The sequence below is a fragment of the Dromiciops gliroides genome, chromosome 4, assembly GCF_019393635.1.
Source record: "Dromiciops gliroides isolate mDroGli1 chromosome 4, mDroGli1.pri, whole genome shotgun sequence".
NCBI lineage: Eukaryota > Metazoa > Chordata > Mammalia > Microbiotheria > Microbiotheriidae > Dromiciops > Dromiciops gliroides.
The window spans coordinates 94074459-94093823 of NC_057864.1; the positions used below are offsets into that span (position 1 = coordinate 94074459).

The following is a 19365-nucleotide window of genomic DNA, read 5'->3' on the forward strand; positions in this document are numbered from 1 at the left end:
GACACAGTTACAGCTGTCCTATATTTAATGAAGAATTTCTCCAAAGAGGCTCCAAATATCTGACAGCTGACAAATGCAAGTTTCATTGCATTTCTTCTGTGCCATAAGATCATCTAAGAGAGTCTGTTCAGTTTGCCCAAATTTGTAAGGCTTTCAATGATTTTTGGATTCCTTATAACTCCAGGGAACAAGAGGCAGAAAATAAGATAATGAACATCTTTGCATGGTACAGTAGAAAGAGAACCAAACAGAGAAGGCATCAGAACACATGGGTTCTTGTTCAGTCACTGTACATGACCTTTGGGAGAATAAGTTCCTGTGCCGGTTTGCTTATCCTAAGTAAAATAAAAGGAGGGGGTATGTATAATTGCCCCATATTTTATAGGGCTTTTGAGAGAATTAAACGAGATAACTGAGATTATTAAATGAGATAATATAATTCTATTAAACGTAAAGCACTGTAGAAATGAAACATATTTTCGCAAAATTCTAGAGAAATGTACTTCAGTTTGCATCACATATGCATTGCAAAACAAGCTTTATGTAAATAAAATAATTGTAAACCAAATAATATTTTTAAAGCATTCAAGGAAAGTCATTATTTAAAAGGAACCCTGTTGCAAAAACCTTATAAAGCACAAAAGTCCTTTATAATGTAAAAATTTTTAAATTGCCTTACATCTCTGTAAAACTTCAAATATCTATAAATTAAGAAGGGCAGATCTATAGATGTGATTTGTTTCTGTGATATTAATATTTTAGTTAAAATCAACAAATATATGTTATAGTGAGTCAAAATTTTAATATTAAGAAGTCTTAAATCACAAAATCACATTTTAAAGACTGAAAGGATCTTTTAGACTATCTAATCCAAATCCTTATTTTATAAATGAAGGAACTGAAATAGAGAATGAGTTTATAATTTAATTTCAAAGACTGAAAGTATCTCAGCTGTCCAATTTTCAAATACAAATTTGTTCCCATAGTCGGAAACTAGGCTTTTAAAAATAGAATGAATAACCCTGCTGGGGGAAAAATTGGGGGTAGAAGGGAGATAGGGGCATAAAAGTAGTGTTTCAATTTTCTGCTCTATTGTTTTTGCTTAATCTTCATGAGTAGGCACATCTATTTATAAGCACTCTGGTAAAATACCTGTTTTTCAAGTACTTCACTAAAGAATGTTCTTGGCCTTTCTAGTGTGATAAAAATTTCCATCATTTTATTTATGATAGTATACAAGATCTGGCAGTTAGCTAGCAAATCACAACTATGATACTATTGAGAAAAAATTTTAAACTACTGAAATTTTTTAAAGTAGTCTCAAATACTTTACTTACATTTACATATAAATGCTATATCAAATGACAAAATCACTCAATCTCTTGCTGGTGACCCCTATAGCTTGTTCTCACTATATAACTAGTTCATCATCCTTTCTGGTCATGAATATTCTTTATGCCACTTCTTCAAAATTTTTTTACTGATAATTGAGGCAGCCTACTCATGTGTACCACACTTATACATTTTACCTATTCAATAAAGAAATTTCCCCAAGGAGTTTTACCAAGCAACATTTTGTTAACCTAATTCAAGTTTCTATACCTACTTGAAAGTAACAGCACTTTATTACTTTTAAAATATCCTATAATTCAAGCTTTAACAACTTAATCTTGGCCCCCTGCCCCACCAATTATTTTGAAATAATAAATCATTTTAAGCAAAGTGTTTTACTACAACTGATATTCTTCCCTCCTTACTTCACAATGATAAAAATGACAGTAATGGATACTAAGAATAAAGGAATCGAAATTAAAATTAATTTTTCAAATATAAATTGTGATGTACGAATGATATTTTTGTTTGCCTTTAATAAGGGAAAAGTAACATGCAGTAGACTTGACCACAAATTTTAGGATTTGTATTAGTTCTTTTCCTATTGGCTACACATCAAAACTTTAGGCTCACTATTTAGCTTTTTAGAGCCTCAATTATCCAAGATAAGTAGAATCACAGGATCATAGGATTTAATGTGGAAGAGACCTTAGAGATCACCTAGCTCACCCCTAGCCCACGACCCCAGCTCTACCACACATACCACCAACATGCACATGATTTTTCATATCAGGAAACTAAGGATCACTAACTCAACCAGGTCACACAGGTAATAGTAAAGCCAGAATTCAGAATTTGAATTTGGGCCCTAATTGCCAATCCAGTGTTCTTTCCATTATACCATGGTATTCCCCCAAAGGTGTTTTAGCTACTCCTTATTAAAGAAATTTCATTATCCAACCCTTTAGGGAAATGAAGACATAAGCCAGAAGCTAATTTTTAAAAATAAGGCATTCAATGGTAAAATCTAAAAAACAAATTCAAGCTCAAAAGAAAAATTCTATAGGGAATATATGTTTTCCTTGTTTGTTTATACTTTTTCATCTTGGATAACTGAGGTATGATGTTTCTATTTCCAAACATTACCTTACTAGCTGACCCTATAGCATTAGTCTACCTTTTTTTACTTTCAGACTGTCAAAAAATTCAATGAGAAATACTTCCTAGAAATTATAAAAATACAAACACTAAAAGAAGTTCTAAGTATTTTTTATAAACTCAGGTGCATAATTCTAATAAGAAAAACATGCATTTGGGACAAGATTGTGTGAATTTTAGGCTGGGACAAAAACAGCTGATACCTATCAGTACATTCATTTATGGTCTCTTTAAAGGCTTGTTAAAATGATTTTTTTTTTGAAACTTGGGGACTGGAGGAGGGAAATGAAGAGGAAAGTAAGGAAGAATGAGATGAAAATGAAGAACCAATGATGACAAAAATATATCTAAAAATTCCTGTATGCGAATCTCTAAAAAACTATATGTAAGAAACTATTAAAAATTAAGATCTAAAAGATTTTAAAATATTTAAAAATTATAAGATATACACTTTAAATATTATGCATCAAAATATGTTCACATAATGTTTTCTTTGATCTTAAACTATACACAGAATCTTGGAGGTCAGAGAAAATGCAAACCATAGTAGCCCTATTTAATAGCTATCGGCTAACTGCTTGCAATTAGCATATAGCTATTAAAATTTTGTGGAATGTTTGGGTCTCATCATGTGTGCTGCTCATTATTAGCAATATTCTGTACACCTGTAGTGTTATCAAGACCTAGTAATGTTCCAAGGTAAGACTGATCTCTAGGATCAAGCATTTGTTCAGGTCGAACTGGATGAACTATATTTGTAGGTTGAGGAGTGAGAGTATATTTTTCCAGAAATGCCAAATCTGTTGCTCGTGGATAATCTGTTGGCTGTGTCTGTGCAGAAAGGATGCCCTGGGAGGGTGGTGGAAGTGCGGTGGTATGGCGTACCATATCATTCTGAGTATCTGGCATCTGGACTGGAACCAATGTTACTGGAACACAGACTTCATTAGGAACATTTGGTAACATCGTTTTGGATTCTGACTGATATTTAGGCTGGTCCATATATTGTTTGGTTTCTGTTTGGTACCCTTTCCCATCAGGAGCATATTCTATTGGTAAGGATACAAGTTTCTCCTCAGAAGTAGTTAATGATTCATCTGGAGATTTTATTCCATGCACATGATCAATGTGGTACTTCAGCTTGTCTTTCCGCTTAAATGTGGCATTACAATGCTGGCAGTTGAAGGGTCGAGCATCAGAATGAATAACCATGTGTTTTGTTAAAGTTTTCTTAATTCTAAAAGACTGATTACAAATTTGACATTTGTAAGGCTTTTCACCTATGAAGAAAGAAAAAGATAATATTAAGCATAAAATATAAATTTGAAAAATGTATACCAATTAAGTTTGCATTGTCCTTAATAAATTCTGTTTTCAAGTTTTTAATGACATAGCTGATCGTCAGCACAGGGTCACACAGCTAGTAAGTGTCAAGTGTCTGAGGCTGAATTTACCAGGGCCAGTGCTTCATCCACTGTGCCACCTAGCTGCCCCCTAGATCTGTCTTTAAAAAAGACTAAGTTCTATTACATTATTAGTATCATTATTCTGCTGTATATATAATAGTTTTCCTCCCCATTTTTTATTAAGCCCCACAGTTTTTCTCCCCTAAATTTAGCAATGGAATTTTTTTTATTGTTGTGCAGTTGTTTCAGTTGTGTCCAACACTTCATGACCCCATTTGGGGTTTTCTTGACAAAGATACCGGAGTAATTTGCTCTTTCCTTCTCTAGCTCATTTTACAGATGAGGAAACTGAGGCAAAAAGAATTAAATGACTTGTCCGGGGTCACAAAGCTAGTAAGTATCTTAGGCCAGATTTGAATTCAGGTCCTCCTGACTGCAGGGCTACCATTCTGACCAGTAAGTCACTTAGGGGCCCATAACAATGGAAGAGCTAAGTGCAAATCAAAGATAAAAGAAAGTACAAATGTTGTGTAAGAGGTGTTTACAATTTGTCAAAAGTCACATGTAAAAGTAAAGATCAACTAAGGAATATAGTGAAAGAAAAAAGTCCAACATTACATATTTCAGGAAACGGTATCATCCTTCAGTTCAAAGGGAACAGAAAAAACAGGAAGTGGCTTTTGAAAATTGAAAATATCATTCTCCCAGAGATACCTGCAAAAGCCATGATTGGTCAGCAGTATCACAAAGTACACAACAAAGCATCCTCCAAAGAGGCTACAGACAAAGCCATAAGAATTGCTTTGTACTGCTACTTAAAAATGAATGTAGTTTAAAAAAGCAAATGGCTAAAACAAAGGCCTGAGGAATGCCCTGAAAATGGTTAAAAAAGAAGAATCAAGCAGGATGCTATCAGAAAAACCTGGAAGATTTACATGAGCTGATGCAAAGTGAAATGTACTATATACAAAATAACAGCAATATTCTAAGATGATCTGTTATGAATGACTTAGTTATTTTCAGCAATGCAATGATCCAAGAAAACTCTGAAGGACTTATGAAAAATGCAATCCATCTACAGAGAAAGAACTGATGGCCATGAATACAGATGGAAGTATACTGTTGTTATTAGTTCTTTTTTCTAAAGTTTTTTTGCCTGTTATGTTTTGAATGACTGCACATGTATAACTTATATTGAATTGCTTGAGTTCTTAAGAAGGCAACAGAGAGCAAGGATGAGAATTTGGAAAACAAAGTTTTAAAAATCGATGTCACAATTTGTTTTTACATGTAAGGTGGGGGAAAATTCTAAATAAATAAACAAATAAATGGAAAAAAAAATCCAGTAGAAAAAAAACCTAAACCAAAAAAAAATAGTAAAGAAGAATAATCACAAAGACACTTTGAAAAAAGAGCCAAGGTGGCAGCTAGGTAGCGCAATGGATAAAGCACTGGCCCTGGAGTCAGGAGGACCTGAGTTCAAATCCGACTTCAGACACTTGACATTTACTAGCTGTGTGACCCTGGGGCAAGTCACTTAACCCTTAACTGCCCTGCAAAAAAACAAAACAAAACAAAACAAAAAACGAAATTAGAGGAGAGAAAAAGCTGGCCTGATAAAATACCATTTTGGGGGCAGCTAGGTGGCACAGTGGATAAAGCACCAGCCCTGGATTCTGAAGGGCCCGAGTTCAAATCCGGCTTCAGATACTTGACATTTACTAGCTGTGTGACCTTGGGCAAATCACTTAGCCCTCACTGCCCCACCAAAAAAAAAAAAAAAAAAGCTGAAAATGAATAAAAGTAGGAACTGACAGAAAAATACAAGTTGGAGAGAAAATAACCCCACAACCTATTATCTTTCTGCAAATCCTTTTTATAAAACCACAGCGAAAAACTCAAGATAAAGAACAAAAAATAAAGATGACCATAATATAGGCTGCTCAAGCTAATGACATTAAATTATAAAAACTAAAATCTTGAATGGAGTAGGAATTATAACTGAGAAAAGCAAGGTTTACATGATCAGGCTATATTCTTGATTAACCATTAAAATACACATAACCTACCCATTAAGTTTTACCTGAATGTGTCCGAAAATGCATTTCCAGACTTGATTTGCCTTTAAAAATTTTCTTACAAACATCACACTGGTGAAATGTTGCTTTATATCTAAGAATTTGGAAACAAAAGGTTAAGTTAATTTTTTTGGTTATGAGATGAATAGATTCATGTTAATAATGTAATAATTTAGACAGCAATCTTCAGAACGTTCATATTATTAAAAAATAAAAGTTAGGGGGCAGCTAGGTGGCGCAGTGGATAGAGCACCGGCCCTGGAGTCAGGAGTACCTGAGTTCAAATCCGGCCTCAGACACTTGACACTTACTAGCTGTGTGACCCTGGGCAAGTCACTTAACCCCAATTGCCTCACTAAGAAAAAATAAATAAATAAATAAAAGTTAGGGTACAGAAGAAGGCAAACCCCATTTAGCCCAGGACTTTTCTAAGTATGTCCTATTTATTAGGGAATGCCTATGAAAAGTTCACAGTCATTGAAATTTTTTACATTTAGAACCTATGTACAAAGCACTGCTGGCTAGACTGAGAGGAAATACAAAGATGAAGAAAAATATTTCTTCACCTCAAGCACTTTTCAAAGTCATGTACCTACTTTATATGGCCCCATAAATTAAGTGCTAAGTAATATCTCTTGTCTTTAAAACTCTCCACCTTTCCTATATGGTTCCATCTCATGGGATGCCATGACTCATACCAAACATACTTCTCAGGTTTGAATTCTTCTGGCCCACCTAAATTCAGACCTTCTTCCTCCCATTTTTAAATTTTGTTTATATTATCCTACATACAAAGAACAACATCCTTCACCTCCTTCTCACCCAACAATTATTCTTTATATAGAAACCCAAAGTCTATGTATTTAAAAGGCTATCCTCAATTAACATTTCCAAACAGATCAATATAATTAGCACTCTTCTTCAAAATATTTTGATGATCAATATATTTATATGGATAGGCAGGGTGTTCCAAAGTCTTAGTGAAGTTTCAAGCTATCAAAGCTGAAAATTGAACTAAGGCTTTTGGGATACCCTATATTTGTAAAGATTTAAATTCATCTAGATTATACTATATGACATTTGAGAAAATATGTGATATGCATACTTTATTAATGAATGTCTAAAACAAAGAGTCAAGAATTTTACTAGAATGCATCCTCAAAACAAAGAGACAAGAATTTTATTAAAACTCAAAATCTCTTCTCTGCCATCTGTCAAAGCTGGATTGTTTCATAGTCAGTATTGAATCCTATTAGAGTCCTGACAAAAATGAAGTTTTAAATGTCCAATATGTTTTTTTCAGAGAAGGATTTCTCCTCAACTCAACAAACATTAAGCAAATGTGTACAAGGCACTGGCTAGATGACATAAATACAAAGACAAAATAGATCCCTTTCCTCAAGGAGCTTACAATATTCTCCTAGGGAATGGCAACATGTGCACAAAAGGGAGTGGAGTTTGAGGAAAGAGGGATGTACTTCACAGAGAAGGATGGCACTAGAACTGAGCCCTAAAGAGGATTCTGAAAAAGAGGTTTGAAGAAGTAATTCCGAGTCATAGCAAACATCTTATTAAAATGTAGAGGACATTCAGAAAACAGCCAATTTGGTTTAAACACAGAATACTCAAGGGGGAGTAAAGTAAGATAAGGATCCAAAGAGAAGCTGAAATGAGATTTGGCTGAGAAATGTCTACTTTAACCTAGAGGCAAGTAGAACCCTTAAAGGTGTTAGCAGAGAGAAATGACATACATGTTAAGAACTGTACCATAGGAAATTATTTGACAGTTATGTGAGATATGGATTGGAAAAGAGAGAGTGTGAGAGCAGGGAGACCAATTCTGAAGCTCTTACAAGAATCGAGGCAAGAAGTGATAAGGGAAGACCTGGGAGCAGAGAGAAGGGAAAGGATGGAAAAGATATTATAAAAGCAAAATTAAGGAGTTAGAACTGACGAAACCTAAGAGTCAAGGATGACATAAGGATGATAGTACCCTCAACTGAAATAGTTTAACAGTTTAAGATGAATAATGGTACATTCCATTTTGGATTTGCTGAGTTGAATGTGATAGTTACAAGAACTGGAAATTACACTGCACTTATGAAAAGTCTGCAAGTTATACACACACACAGAGATAAATACAGATGTATACTTACATCTAGATATAAATAAATGTATATATAAAATCTCTTGAGCCTTATAACAATCCTGATAGGTAGAAGTAAATGATGAGGAAACTGAAGACCATAAAAATTAAGTGCTACACTAACTGTGTGACTGTGAACAAGCATCAGAGGTACAATATAAACCAAGGCCTTTTGAAGGATAAGTTCAAAAATTTGTTTGTTATACTATGGGATGTCAAGGTGGAAATGCCCATTAGGTACTTGCTGTTCATAGAATCTAGAATTCAGAAGAAAGAGATGAAAAGAATGATGTGGTGACTGTTTACAGAGGGATGATCTTGTAGTAAATAATATAACCAAAGGAGAGAATATAGAATAAAGAGAGAAGAGAGTACAGGACAGAGAGTTGGAGAATACGCATTTTTAACAAAAGACCAATACAATTTAAAATCAATACAATCAACTCTCAAGAGTAAAGAAAAAATGAATGACATAAATGACAAAAAAAATAAATTAATACCCAGGTACATAGTGAATAAGAGTTAAGAAGGCCTGGGTTCAAATTCTCTCAGCCTCAGTTTCCTCATTTGTAAAATGATAAGAACATCCACTTAAGAGTTGTTGTAGGGGCAGCTAGGTGGTGCAGGGGATAAAGCACCAGCCCTGGATTTAGGAGGACCTGAGTTCAAATCCAGGCTCAGATACTTGATACCTACTAGCTGTGTGACCCTGAACAAGTCACTTAACACTCATTGCCCCGCAAAAAAAAAAATTGCTGTGAGAATTAAATGAAATCATTTGTAAAACACTTTGCAAAGTGTTATATAAATATTAGTTATCTACAATTTTAGAACTACAAACGAGCAGAAAAAAAAGACTGATAAACTTGACCTCAATTCCTCTACTGGCCTATTTTTCCAACTTCTGAACATGTTGTACAATTTGTGTCCTCAATAACATCACTCACACTATGCTCTCTGCCTGGGATGCCCCCTCACCCTCAACTCCAATTGCTATAACTGGTTAGATGCTTCATCACATATTAAAGATCCAAATCACATTGCGACTCTTCTGTAATTGTCCTTTGCCTTGCTCTGGCCTTGCCTTTTATTTTCCTTAGTTTTTCCTTCTTCTAAACTTTGGTTTTGGCTTATATTATAGTCATTTACCTTTAATCTCTTCTACTAAAACTGTAAACTTCTGAATGTATCCTATTGATCTTCATTATTTCCCTTAGAACACTTACTATTGTGCTTTGCACATAGCAGACACTTAATGTTTAAATTTTAAATTTGTTGCTAAGAAATTGTTTTATGAACAATTAAATTTAACAAATATTTATTAGAATGTACAAGGAATTGTGCTAGATTCTGGGGTTACAAAAGAGAAGCCAAACATGTCCTTAAGGGACTTACAATCTAAAAGGGTGGTTGAAACATACACAAATTACTAATATTCAAATGATTAATACATAGGCGATATGAGAGTGGCATGAAAATTATGAGGAAAAATAGGCCACTTTTAGCTAGGGTACCCCGCAGTGAGAGGGGAAAAAAGTAGGGCAAACATCATGAAGGTGTTACCTGATCTGGGTTTTTATGAAAGAATAATATTTCAACCAGATAACTGTTCACTGAATAACCAAAATTAATGACTTACCTAAGGTGACCACTGTGAAAAGTTGAAGATTTTTACTTACTTTTGCCACACTTTCTCACCAAGGTGAACACTTTTATAATGAACAGTGAGGTGATCCCTGCGGCCAAAACATTTTCCACATTCTTCACACTGATGAGCTTTTTCACCTTGAAATAAGGAGTCAGACAAAATCTTAATTAGAATGAAGTAAACATTTCAGTTTTTTCAGAAAAAGTTTTTTTCACCACAATGTTGATGAGAAAGATGCCAGGAATTAAACAAAGCATCAGAATTTCAGCCACCTTTTATTCTGGGATATACTCCCTTCTATTCCTCACTCAAACTTCTTTCTTCCAAGAATTTACGCTTATTTTCCTGGTTATGAGTCTTCTCCCCACACGGAGAAGAAGATGCAGCCTCTTGTTGGAGACTTCAAATATCACCTTTTAAAGTAATGGAGCAAGATAACTGAGATTACTTCAAAACTCAGTTTTCCACCCCCATGGATATTTTTCAAACTATCAAGAACCACAAAATGTAAATTAATACCATGAGAAGAAACTACATTACTTAAAATGGGGACCTGAACATTTTCAGATCTTTGTATTCTAATTTTTAAATTATTTTTCACCCTTGGGGATTTCTTACATTCCCAATGAGCCAAAATACAAATAGAAATTAAATTCTAGATATCTTTGCCTTCTTAATATTTTAAGGCATAATAGTTTTCAAAATTCATGCCTGACCCAAATGCACAAGATAGCATTAAGAATTTAGAAATCAAATCCTAGGGCTGCCACTATAAATACATGAAGAAATCACCTTAGCATCTCTGATAAGTGGTGATAATAACAATAGCAACCTACCTCATGGAAATATTCTGAGGAATAACTATTGATTATAGCATATTTGACATGTACATTGTTTATAATAATAATAATCACCTGTTCTACTGTGCTCATAGTTGGCTCTCTCCCATTACTGTACGCACAGAGTTGGCTCTCTTAGCACTTCCTGAACATCAATCTGAGAGGAAAATATGAGAGAAATCCCCAGAGTTTGAAAATTATAAATACAGTGTGAAGATCTGAAATTGATCAGGGTTACTATAAAAGAACCCTTTTCCACAAAGAGGGCTTCAAAACAATCACTGTGACATGAAAATCTCAAATATCTTACCCTCCACCCCATTTTTCCTAGAACTAAATTATCCCTCCAAACAAATCAAAGTGTAAAACACAATCCTGGCCTTTCCATATAAGACATCACCAATAGCAGGTATTCCACATAAGCCTGTAGAATACATGAAACATCAATGTCCAGAATGTAGAATTTTTTCATACTAAAACATCATTTCAAATAGATAAAGAGTCCATATTCAAGACAGTTTCAATATAAGTTAAATGATAAAAATGAATCATGGGGCAGCTGGGTGGCGCAGTGGCTAGAGCACTGGCCCTGGATTCAGGAGGACCTGAGTTCAAATCCGGCCTCAGACACTTAACACTTACTAGCTGTGTGACCCTGGGCAAGTCACTTAACCCCAATTGCCTCACCAAAAAAAAAAAAAAAGAGTCATTATGAATATATAATCACAATATTATTTCCCTTCCATTTGCCTTACAAACTTTAAATAATTATTACAAGATACTGCCTACCTGAATGTATTTTTTTGTGTTTTGTAAGATGGTCATGACGAATAAATGTTTTCCCACATTCATCACATTCATATCTCTTATCATCATGATGGACTCGCAAGTGAAGTCTAAATATAGAGATGAATATTGAGAGGAATTTATATCGATGTGAAAGTTAATTAGGTACAAAGTTGGTATCTCCCTACACATTCCCTCCAATATTTCTATACATTTCCCTCCTACTTTTCTTGGGCTACTTCACCTTGCCCATCAATCTTTTTATTAAATGGTTGCTTCATACCATCAGGTCTGGGGATTGCCAAAAGTAGAACTGAACCATGAAATGATTTGCTTAGGGCTCAGAATGAGTAAACACATAAGATATATAGTATATTACATACCAAATGGGAAAGTAAAAAATTCTGAGGTTATCATTTCTTTTGGATAATATGAAAAATTATCATTTCCCTTCCCTTTAAAATCAACTCTATCTTTCACTGGTATTTATGTTTTTTAAAATAAGTTTTTATGGACATTTTCTGTTTCTTACATCATCACAGTATCTCATGTAACCCTCCCTACCAAGTATTTATTTTTATGAACACCATATTTTACTACATTTCACATGGCTTATTTTATATTCCCACTAGGACAGATTACAGAAAATCTGAGAAACTCTATTCAAATTACAAATGAAAAGAAACACTAACTCCTGTTAGATAAATTGCTGGAATTTTTTTCTACTTTTAGCATAAAAAATAATAAAGTGAACGGATGAAATAACTGAAGCCATACCATTTTTATTTTCCTTAAATTGGATGAAATTCAGATGATAAAAAGGAAACAATTTTAAAATGCTGACTTAAAATTCTTACAAAAGTATTAGTAAAGCACAGATGTGTTTATCCTCAAGTTTCTTCTAGCTGTTTACTACCATCCCTTTCCTCCCCCAAAACTCCCTCACACAAATGAACTGTAAATATAGTCAGTGATTAGCTTCATGAAATAGGCAGATGGAGCATGTTTAAACAAGGCACAATTTCCTGAAATTAAAAGAATGGAGAATATTTCCTAGAATGCAGCATTATCTACTAAATAACAAAAACCAGAGAAAAACAACATGGAAACTCCAACACAGATTTAATCAGTTCATTGTACAAGAAAAAGCTTTTTACTATGCATCTATATATAGGTATATGTATACAAATATAACATGTGTGTATGTATATCTATATGTGTGTGTATATATGTGTGTGTGTGTGTATATATATATATATATATGTATATATATATATATATATGCGCACATACATAAAGTATAGTTTACTTAGAATAGCACTTCTAGCACAGCAGGTTCTTAAAAATGAGAAGATATCTCATAAATTATATTTATTTAAGGACAGCAACAATATCAACAGTTGCAAAATTATAAAACAAGGCCAATCCACCTTCATAATGCTGGGTTCACATCTAGGACAGTTATTTCCTATGGAATAACAAGATATATACACATACATATATACATAAACACACACAGATTGGTGGCAATTTCATCCTACATTACACATTAAAAGTTGGCTTTACCTTACCTGTATGAACTCCCATGGCGGAAACTCTGCCCACAAATACTACACAGATGTGGTTTTTCTCCACTATGAATCCTCAGATGTTCCTTTAAAGTTGTTCTGAATTCAAAAATAATGCAACGTCATTTAATAGCATTTTAAAATGCTGTTCATAAGAATCTCTGCTTTATAGATTAAAGTTTAGGGAAAAGGACCTTCACATAAACAGTTTAGAGTGTTATAAGAGGAAGCTGAAGAATCAAATCAAATCTAGTAACCAATTATGCTATCATAACATTTATTACAAACGTTAACATTTATAATACATGTAAATAATCTTTACATGTATAAAGACATACTAAAGCAAGATGAAATGAGGCAGGTAATAAAATGAATAACCAACTCCCTCTTCCGCTTACTCTTGCAATTAGTTTTCCATTAACAATGGCTAGTTTGTGAATCCAATTAGTTGAATTAACTAAGACTTGGGAGGTTACAGCTGAAGATGTACCAACAAAAGGAAACAGCTGTTCAGGTCTTACTTGGTACATCACTGTGTAGAACTGGTACTAAGGTTCGACTCATCTATCCTTTTTTATTAAGAAAGGATTAAGATAATGATAAAAGATAAGAGGTACTACTTCAAGTTTAACTAGGGAGCAATGAAATGGTAACTAGGTTATTCAACAATTTTATATTAGCCTAAACTGTATTTTTATATATTATGATCTTTTTTTTCCCTCATTCAACATTCCTACAAATGGTGCCTGGGTATGATGATAAATGTTTAACAATGGAATATGAACAGGCAGATTTCAGAAAAACCTGGAAAGACTTAAGTAGACTGATGTTGAGTGAAGTGAGCAGAACCAGAACACTGTACACAGTAACAGCAACATTGTGTGATGATCAACTGATAGACTTATTAGATCTTCTCAGTAATACAATGATCCAAGACAATTCCAAAGAATTCATGATGGAAAATGTTGTCCACATCCAGAAAAAAGAACTGTGGATTCTAAATGCAGATTGAACCATACAGTTTCTACTTTTGTTTTTATTTTGTTTTTTGAGGTTTTCCCCTTTTGTTCTGATTCTTCTTTCACAACATGAATAATGCAGAAATATATTTAATGTGATTGTACATATATAATCTATATCAGATTGCTTTCTGTTTTGGGAAGGGGGGAGGTAGAAAAATTTGGAACTAAAAATCTTATAAAAAATGTTGAAAATGATCTTTACATGTAACTGGAAAATAATAAAATATTTCTATGATTTAAAAAAATAGGCTTTGAAAACACATGACACTTTTTTGTTTAATCTGCATTATTAACATTTGCTCCATTGCTTTCTTAAATGTAGACAATAAACAAAACAAAAATCAAGTTCACAATGAATATGTAACTGTGAGAAAATAATAGGGTTTTGGGAATGCCAAAAGGCCCTCAGGGGATTGACTGGATTAAAGCTGATTGGATTTGGGGGCAGCTAGGTGGTACAGTAGATCCAGGCCCTGGATTCAGGAAGACCTGAGCTCAAAACCGGCTTTAGACACTTGACATGTGTGACCCTGGGCAAGTCACTTAATCCTAGGAGGGAAGGAGGGGAGGGGAGGGGAGGGGAGGGGAGGGGAGGGGAGGGGAGGGGAGGGGAGGGGAGGGGAGGGGAGGGGAGGGGAGGGGAGGGGAGGGGAGGGGAGGGGAGGGGAGGGGAGGGGAGGGGAGGGGAGGGGAGGGGAGGGGAGGGGAGGGGAGGGGAGGGGAGGGGGAGGGGAGGGGAGGGGAGGGGAGGGGAGGGGAGGGGAGGGGAGGGGAGGGGAGGGGAGGGGAGGGGAGGGGAGGGGAGGGGAGGGGAGGGGAGGGGAGGGGAGGGGAGGGGAGGGGAGGGGAGGGGAGGGGAGGGGAGGGGAGGGGAGGGGAGGGGAGGGGAGGGGAGGGGAGGGGAGGGGAGGGGAGGGGAGGGGAGGGGAGGGGAGGGGAGGGGAGGGGAGGGAGGGGAGGGAAGGGGAGGGAAGGGAAGGGAAGGGAAGGGAAGGGGAGGGGAGGGGAGGGAAGGGAAGGGAAGGGAAGGGAAGGGAAGGGAAGGGAAGGGAAGGGAAGGGAAGGGAAGGGAAGGGAAGGGAAGGGAAGGGAAGGGAAGGGAAGGGAAGGGAAGGGAAGGGAAGGGAAGGGAAGGGAAGGGAAGGGAAGGGAAGGGAAGGGAAGGGAAGGGAAGGGGAGGGGAGGGAAGGGGAGGGGAGGGCAGGGAAGGGAAGGGAAGGGAAGGGAAGGGAAGGGAAGGGAAGGAAGGGAAGGGAAGGGAAGGGAAGGGAAGGGAAGGGAAGGGAAGGGAAGGGAAGGGAAGGGAAGGGAAGGAAGGGAAGGGAAGGGAAGGGAAGGGAAGGGAAGGGAAGGGAAGGGAAGGGAAGGGAAGGGAAGGGAAGGGAAGGGAAGGGAAGGGAAGGGAAGGGAAGGGAAGGGAAGGGAAGGGAAGGGAAGGGAAGGGAAGGGAAGGGAAGGGAAGGGAAGGGAAGGGAAGGGAAGGGAAGGGAAGGGAAGGGAAGGGAAGGGAAGGGAAGGGAAGGGAAGGGAAGGGAAGGGAAGGGAAGGGAAGGGAAGGGAAGGGAAGGGAAGGGAAGGGAAGGGAAGGGAAGGGAAGGGAAGGGAAGGGAAGGGAAGGGAAGGGAAGGGAAAAAAAAAGATTGACTGACTCAGAACTCACTTAAAGTTAATTCAATTAAAACCACACCTGCCTAGCCCTCAAGAGGGTGTGTTCTTAGAGGATGTGAACTCTGACCTTAACACAGGACCACCCTCAAGTCCAGTGAACCAATGGATTTGGTTGATGCTACTCAATTAGCTTGAAGCAGTATGTAAGGACTGCCTCTCCTTCAGACCTAGAACGTGGTAGGTCTATATATATATATATATATATATAGTGGCACGTGGTAGGCACTATATAAATGTTACTGGTTATCATTATTGTCACTTAATTATAGCTTTGTCTTTTATAGCCCTAGTCAATACTTTGTCTCTTCACTGGCCAGAACCTTTTCTATCCATTAATACAAAATTTCAATAATATGTACAAACAATACTGAGTCACTTTGTAAATAAACTAAGAAAAAAAATCAAACTAAATCCTGGTATATGGGTTAAACAATCCAGTTTATAATACCAGTGTTATTCTTGATCACACTAAGTATTCAATGAATAAATGATGACAAAATTTTTAGTTCTACCCACCCATAAAACCACTTAGCTGATCTAGGGCATGTTTGTAGGAAGCCACTTCTGCCACTACATATTGCAGTTCTGTCACTACTGGGGTAGTGTTAACTAACCCTCTATAGCTTCTCTAAGACAGGACATAATCAGTAGTAAAGAGAAATTATAGTAAGATTCAAATTTTTTGAGGACTTTTGTAAAAAATTATTTAAATTATATTCTTATGTTGTCACTCTTATTTCTCTCTTCTATCCAATATGTTTGAAAACTAGAGTTAAGAGTTGAAGTAACTGTGCCAGCAGATGGTGCTGTTAAAAAGGTATAACAATACTAGAATGGAGACAACAAAGATGTGACTCACTTCAAGTCACAGAAAAGTTGCAAATCAAATGCTATTACTGCAATATGCCAATTTCTTTCTCTGGAATTGCTTCCTCACCTGTAAAATGTGGAATAGACTAGAGAATCTCTAAGTTCCCTTCTAACTCTAAAGTCTGGGATCCGTCCTATGATACTATCACTGACTTGTAGAATAATAAATTCAGAGATTTTAAGTTTGCTGACTACTAATAATATCATTGGCTAATAATAATAGGGAAGGCACCATGGAACACTTGAAAGAACCATGATTCTAAAATTAAAAGACCTAGGTTCAAATTCCACCCCTGAAATTACCTGTGTCCTTGAAAAAACCTCAACTTCTGTAGGCCTCAATTTCCTCATCTGTCAAATAAGGGGACTGGACTAACCTAAGGTACTGTGTTAGGTACCATATACACCCTATGTCTGCTCTACTCCAGACTGAACCATACTTGTTCCTTCAGCCAATGCTCACAAGACAAGATCTTAACTCCTCATTCTGCTCAACCTCCTACAAATGTTCTCCAGCTTATTATTTTTCATTTTTCTCAAATAACCTTTAACCATATTTTATGATTATCATAATATCAAATTGAGGTGAGGTCTCTAGATAATGTCTGACCTTTCTCTTACTGATTTTCCACAGATAAAACAAGTCCATTTTCTCTTTCCACCATGAGTACATTCTATGTGTCGTTTCAAATTTCCAGTGTCATTGAACTGGCGACCACAAATATCACATGGAAATGGACCTAAAAAGAAGAAAGGAAAATTTATTTATTCAAGTGAATGAAAAGATGCTAAAGTAGGTGGACCTTTGTGTGGGGAGGGGAAAAGTAAGATGGAAGAATAGAATACATAAATAAGTAGCAATAAATTTAGAAAAATACAGTTTAGCACAAATAATTTTTAAAAACACATCAATAAACAATGAGTAACTATTATCAGGCCAAGGTACTCTGCTAAGTGCTGGGAATATTACAAAAAATGAAGAGATTACATTCTAATTAAAAGCTTATAATGAAGTAATTGTAATCAAAGTACAGAATGTATAGAATAGTATTCTATAATATAGAAGCATCAATGTCAATAAAAAGGAGCTATCTATTGGCATGATACAGGGTTCTGGACCTATCAGTCAGTCAGTAATGCATTTATTAAGCACTCACCATGTGCCAAGCACTTTGCTAAATACTAAGTACAAAGAATGGAAAAATTATGAAGTCCCCATCCTCAATGAGCCCATATTCTAATGGGAGAAACAATACACAAACTGCTGTGTATCTACAGGATATATACAAATTAGATGGTTGGTAAACTCTCAAAGAGAAGGCACAAGTTGGGGTGAGGTGGGAAGAACATGAAGAAGACTAGGAAAAGCCACTAATAAAAGGTGGAACTTGAGCTGAGTCTTGAAAGAAGTGTGGGGGGCAGCTAGTTGGGGCAGTGGTCCTGGATTCAGGAGGACCTGAGTTCAAATCCAGTCTCAGACACTTGACATTTACTAGCTGTGTGACCCTGGAGAAGTCACTTAAACCCTCATTGCCCCACAGAAAAGATAAGAAAAGAAAAGTCAAGTCTGAGAAGTCAGGGCACAGAGGCAGAAAGGAAGAGTATTACAGGTATAAGACATATATCGAAAAGACACAGAAGAGGGCAATAGAGTGGAAGAAATAGTGAGAAGGCAGATGTTGGTGGATCATAAAATACATGGAGGAAAGTGAAGTATAAGACTAAAGTAAAGTTGTAATTTTTTTAAAAAGTTTCAATTAAGCATTTATTTTCCCTCTTTCTCACCTACTTAATTTTTTTAAGCTATGTGAGGAAAAAATTATTAATAACATTATTATTGTTATTGTTATTATTATTATTATTATTAATGGGGGGACCCATTGGCCCAGTTTTAGTTGGCCTCCCTTCTCTCCCCCCTTCAATTCTTAGGAAAGGATTTTTTGGGAGTTTTTTTGGTGAGGCAACGGGGGTTAAGTGACTTGCCCAGGGTCACACAGCTAGTAAGTATTAAGTGTCTGAGGCCAAATTTGAACTCAGGTCCTCCTGAATCCAGGGCTGGTGCTTTATCCACTGTGCCACCTAGCTGCCCCCTTAGGAAAGTTTTAATCCTGTTCAGGGCAAGCCCAAGGAATGGAGATATTCTTTTATCTAGTTCAGTGAATTGATGGGATTATACCATACCTAGATATCAGACTTTGCCTTGAGCAATTTAGGAGGCAGTCTTTTGGTTATTTCCCTTTGATGTCATCTATAGAGATAATTTTAATATGGACCACCCTCAAATCATATCAACCAATGGAACTGAATGATGCTAAGCAATCAGCTTTGATCAGTGTATAATGACCCGCCTCTATCAAAAGAGGATAAAAGGGTCAGAAGGTCACAGGCTTCTTGGCATTCTCTTCTTCCTAGACAGTTGGTGCATTGCCCTTTCCTCTTAGGACAGGGTAAGCTGGTAGGCCATGTGCTCTCTAAGAGACAATATGGTGCTGGGGCTTTTCTGCTTCTATTAAATGCCATGTGGTTAATACTGATATTCAATATTAATCAATAATAAATACTGCCTAAACAGGTACAATAGCCATTATTATATAAATAGCCACAATATGCCACAATAATTTTTAAAAACAGGTTAGCCCTGTTAAAAAAACACAGCTTTTAATGACTTTTTTTGGGGGGGAGGGGGGGAGCAATGAGGGTTAAGTGACTTGCCCAGGGTCACAAAGCTAGTAAGTGTCAAGTGTCTATGTACGGATTTGATCTTGGGTCCTCCTGAATCCAGGGCTGGTGCTTTATCCACTGCGCCAACTAGCTGCCCCCTTAATGCCTTTTTAAAAATATTTT

General features: G+C 36.3%; 1 protein-coding gene across 1 annotated transcript in view; it reads right to left on the reverse strand.

Moving 5' to 3' along the window:
• Positions 1-807: 807 nt before the first annotated feature.
• The window catches only part of ZBTB41 (zinc finger and BTB domain containing 41), a 53898-nt gene continuing 35340 nt past the window's right edge, over positions 808-19365 (reverse strand). Inside the window, exons 6-11 of the mRNA XM_043999767.1 lie at positions 17132-17261; positions 12965-13060; positions 11397-11503; positions 9800-9905; positions 5980-6068; positions 808-3770 (exon numbers count right to left, since the gene is read on the reverse strand). Of these exons, the coding sequence (XP_043855702.1) occupies positions 3118-3770; positions 5980-6068; positions 9800-9905; positions 11397-11503; positions 12965-13060; positions 17132-17261 (1181 nt within the window). The 3' untranslated portion in view covers positions 808-3117. The remainder of the gene's footprint in view (positions 3771-5979; positions 6069-9799; positions 9906-11396; positions 11504-12964; positions 13061-17131; positions 17262-19365) is intronic.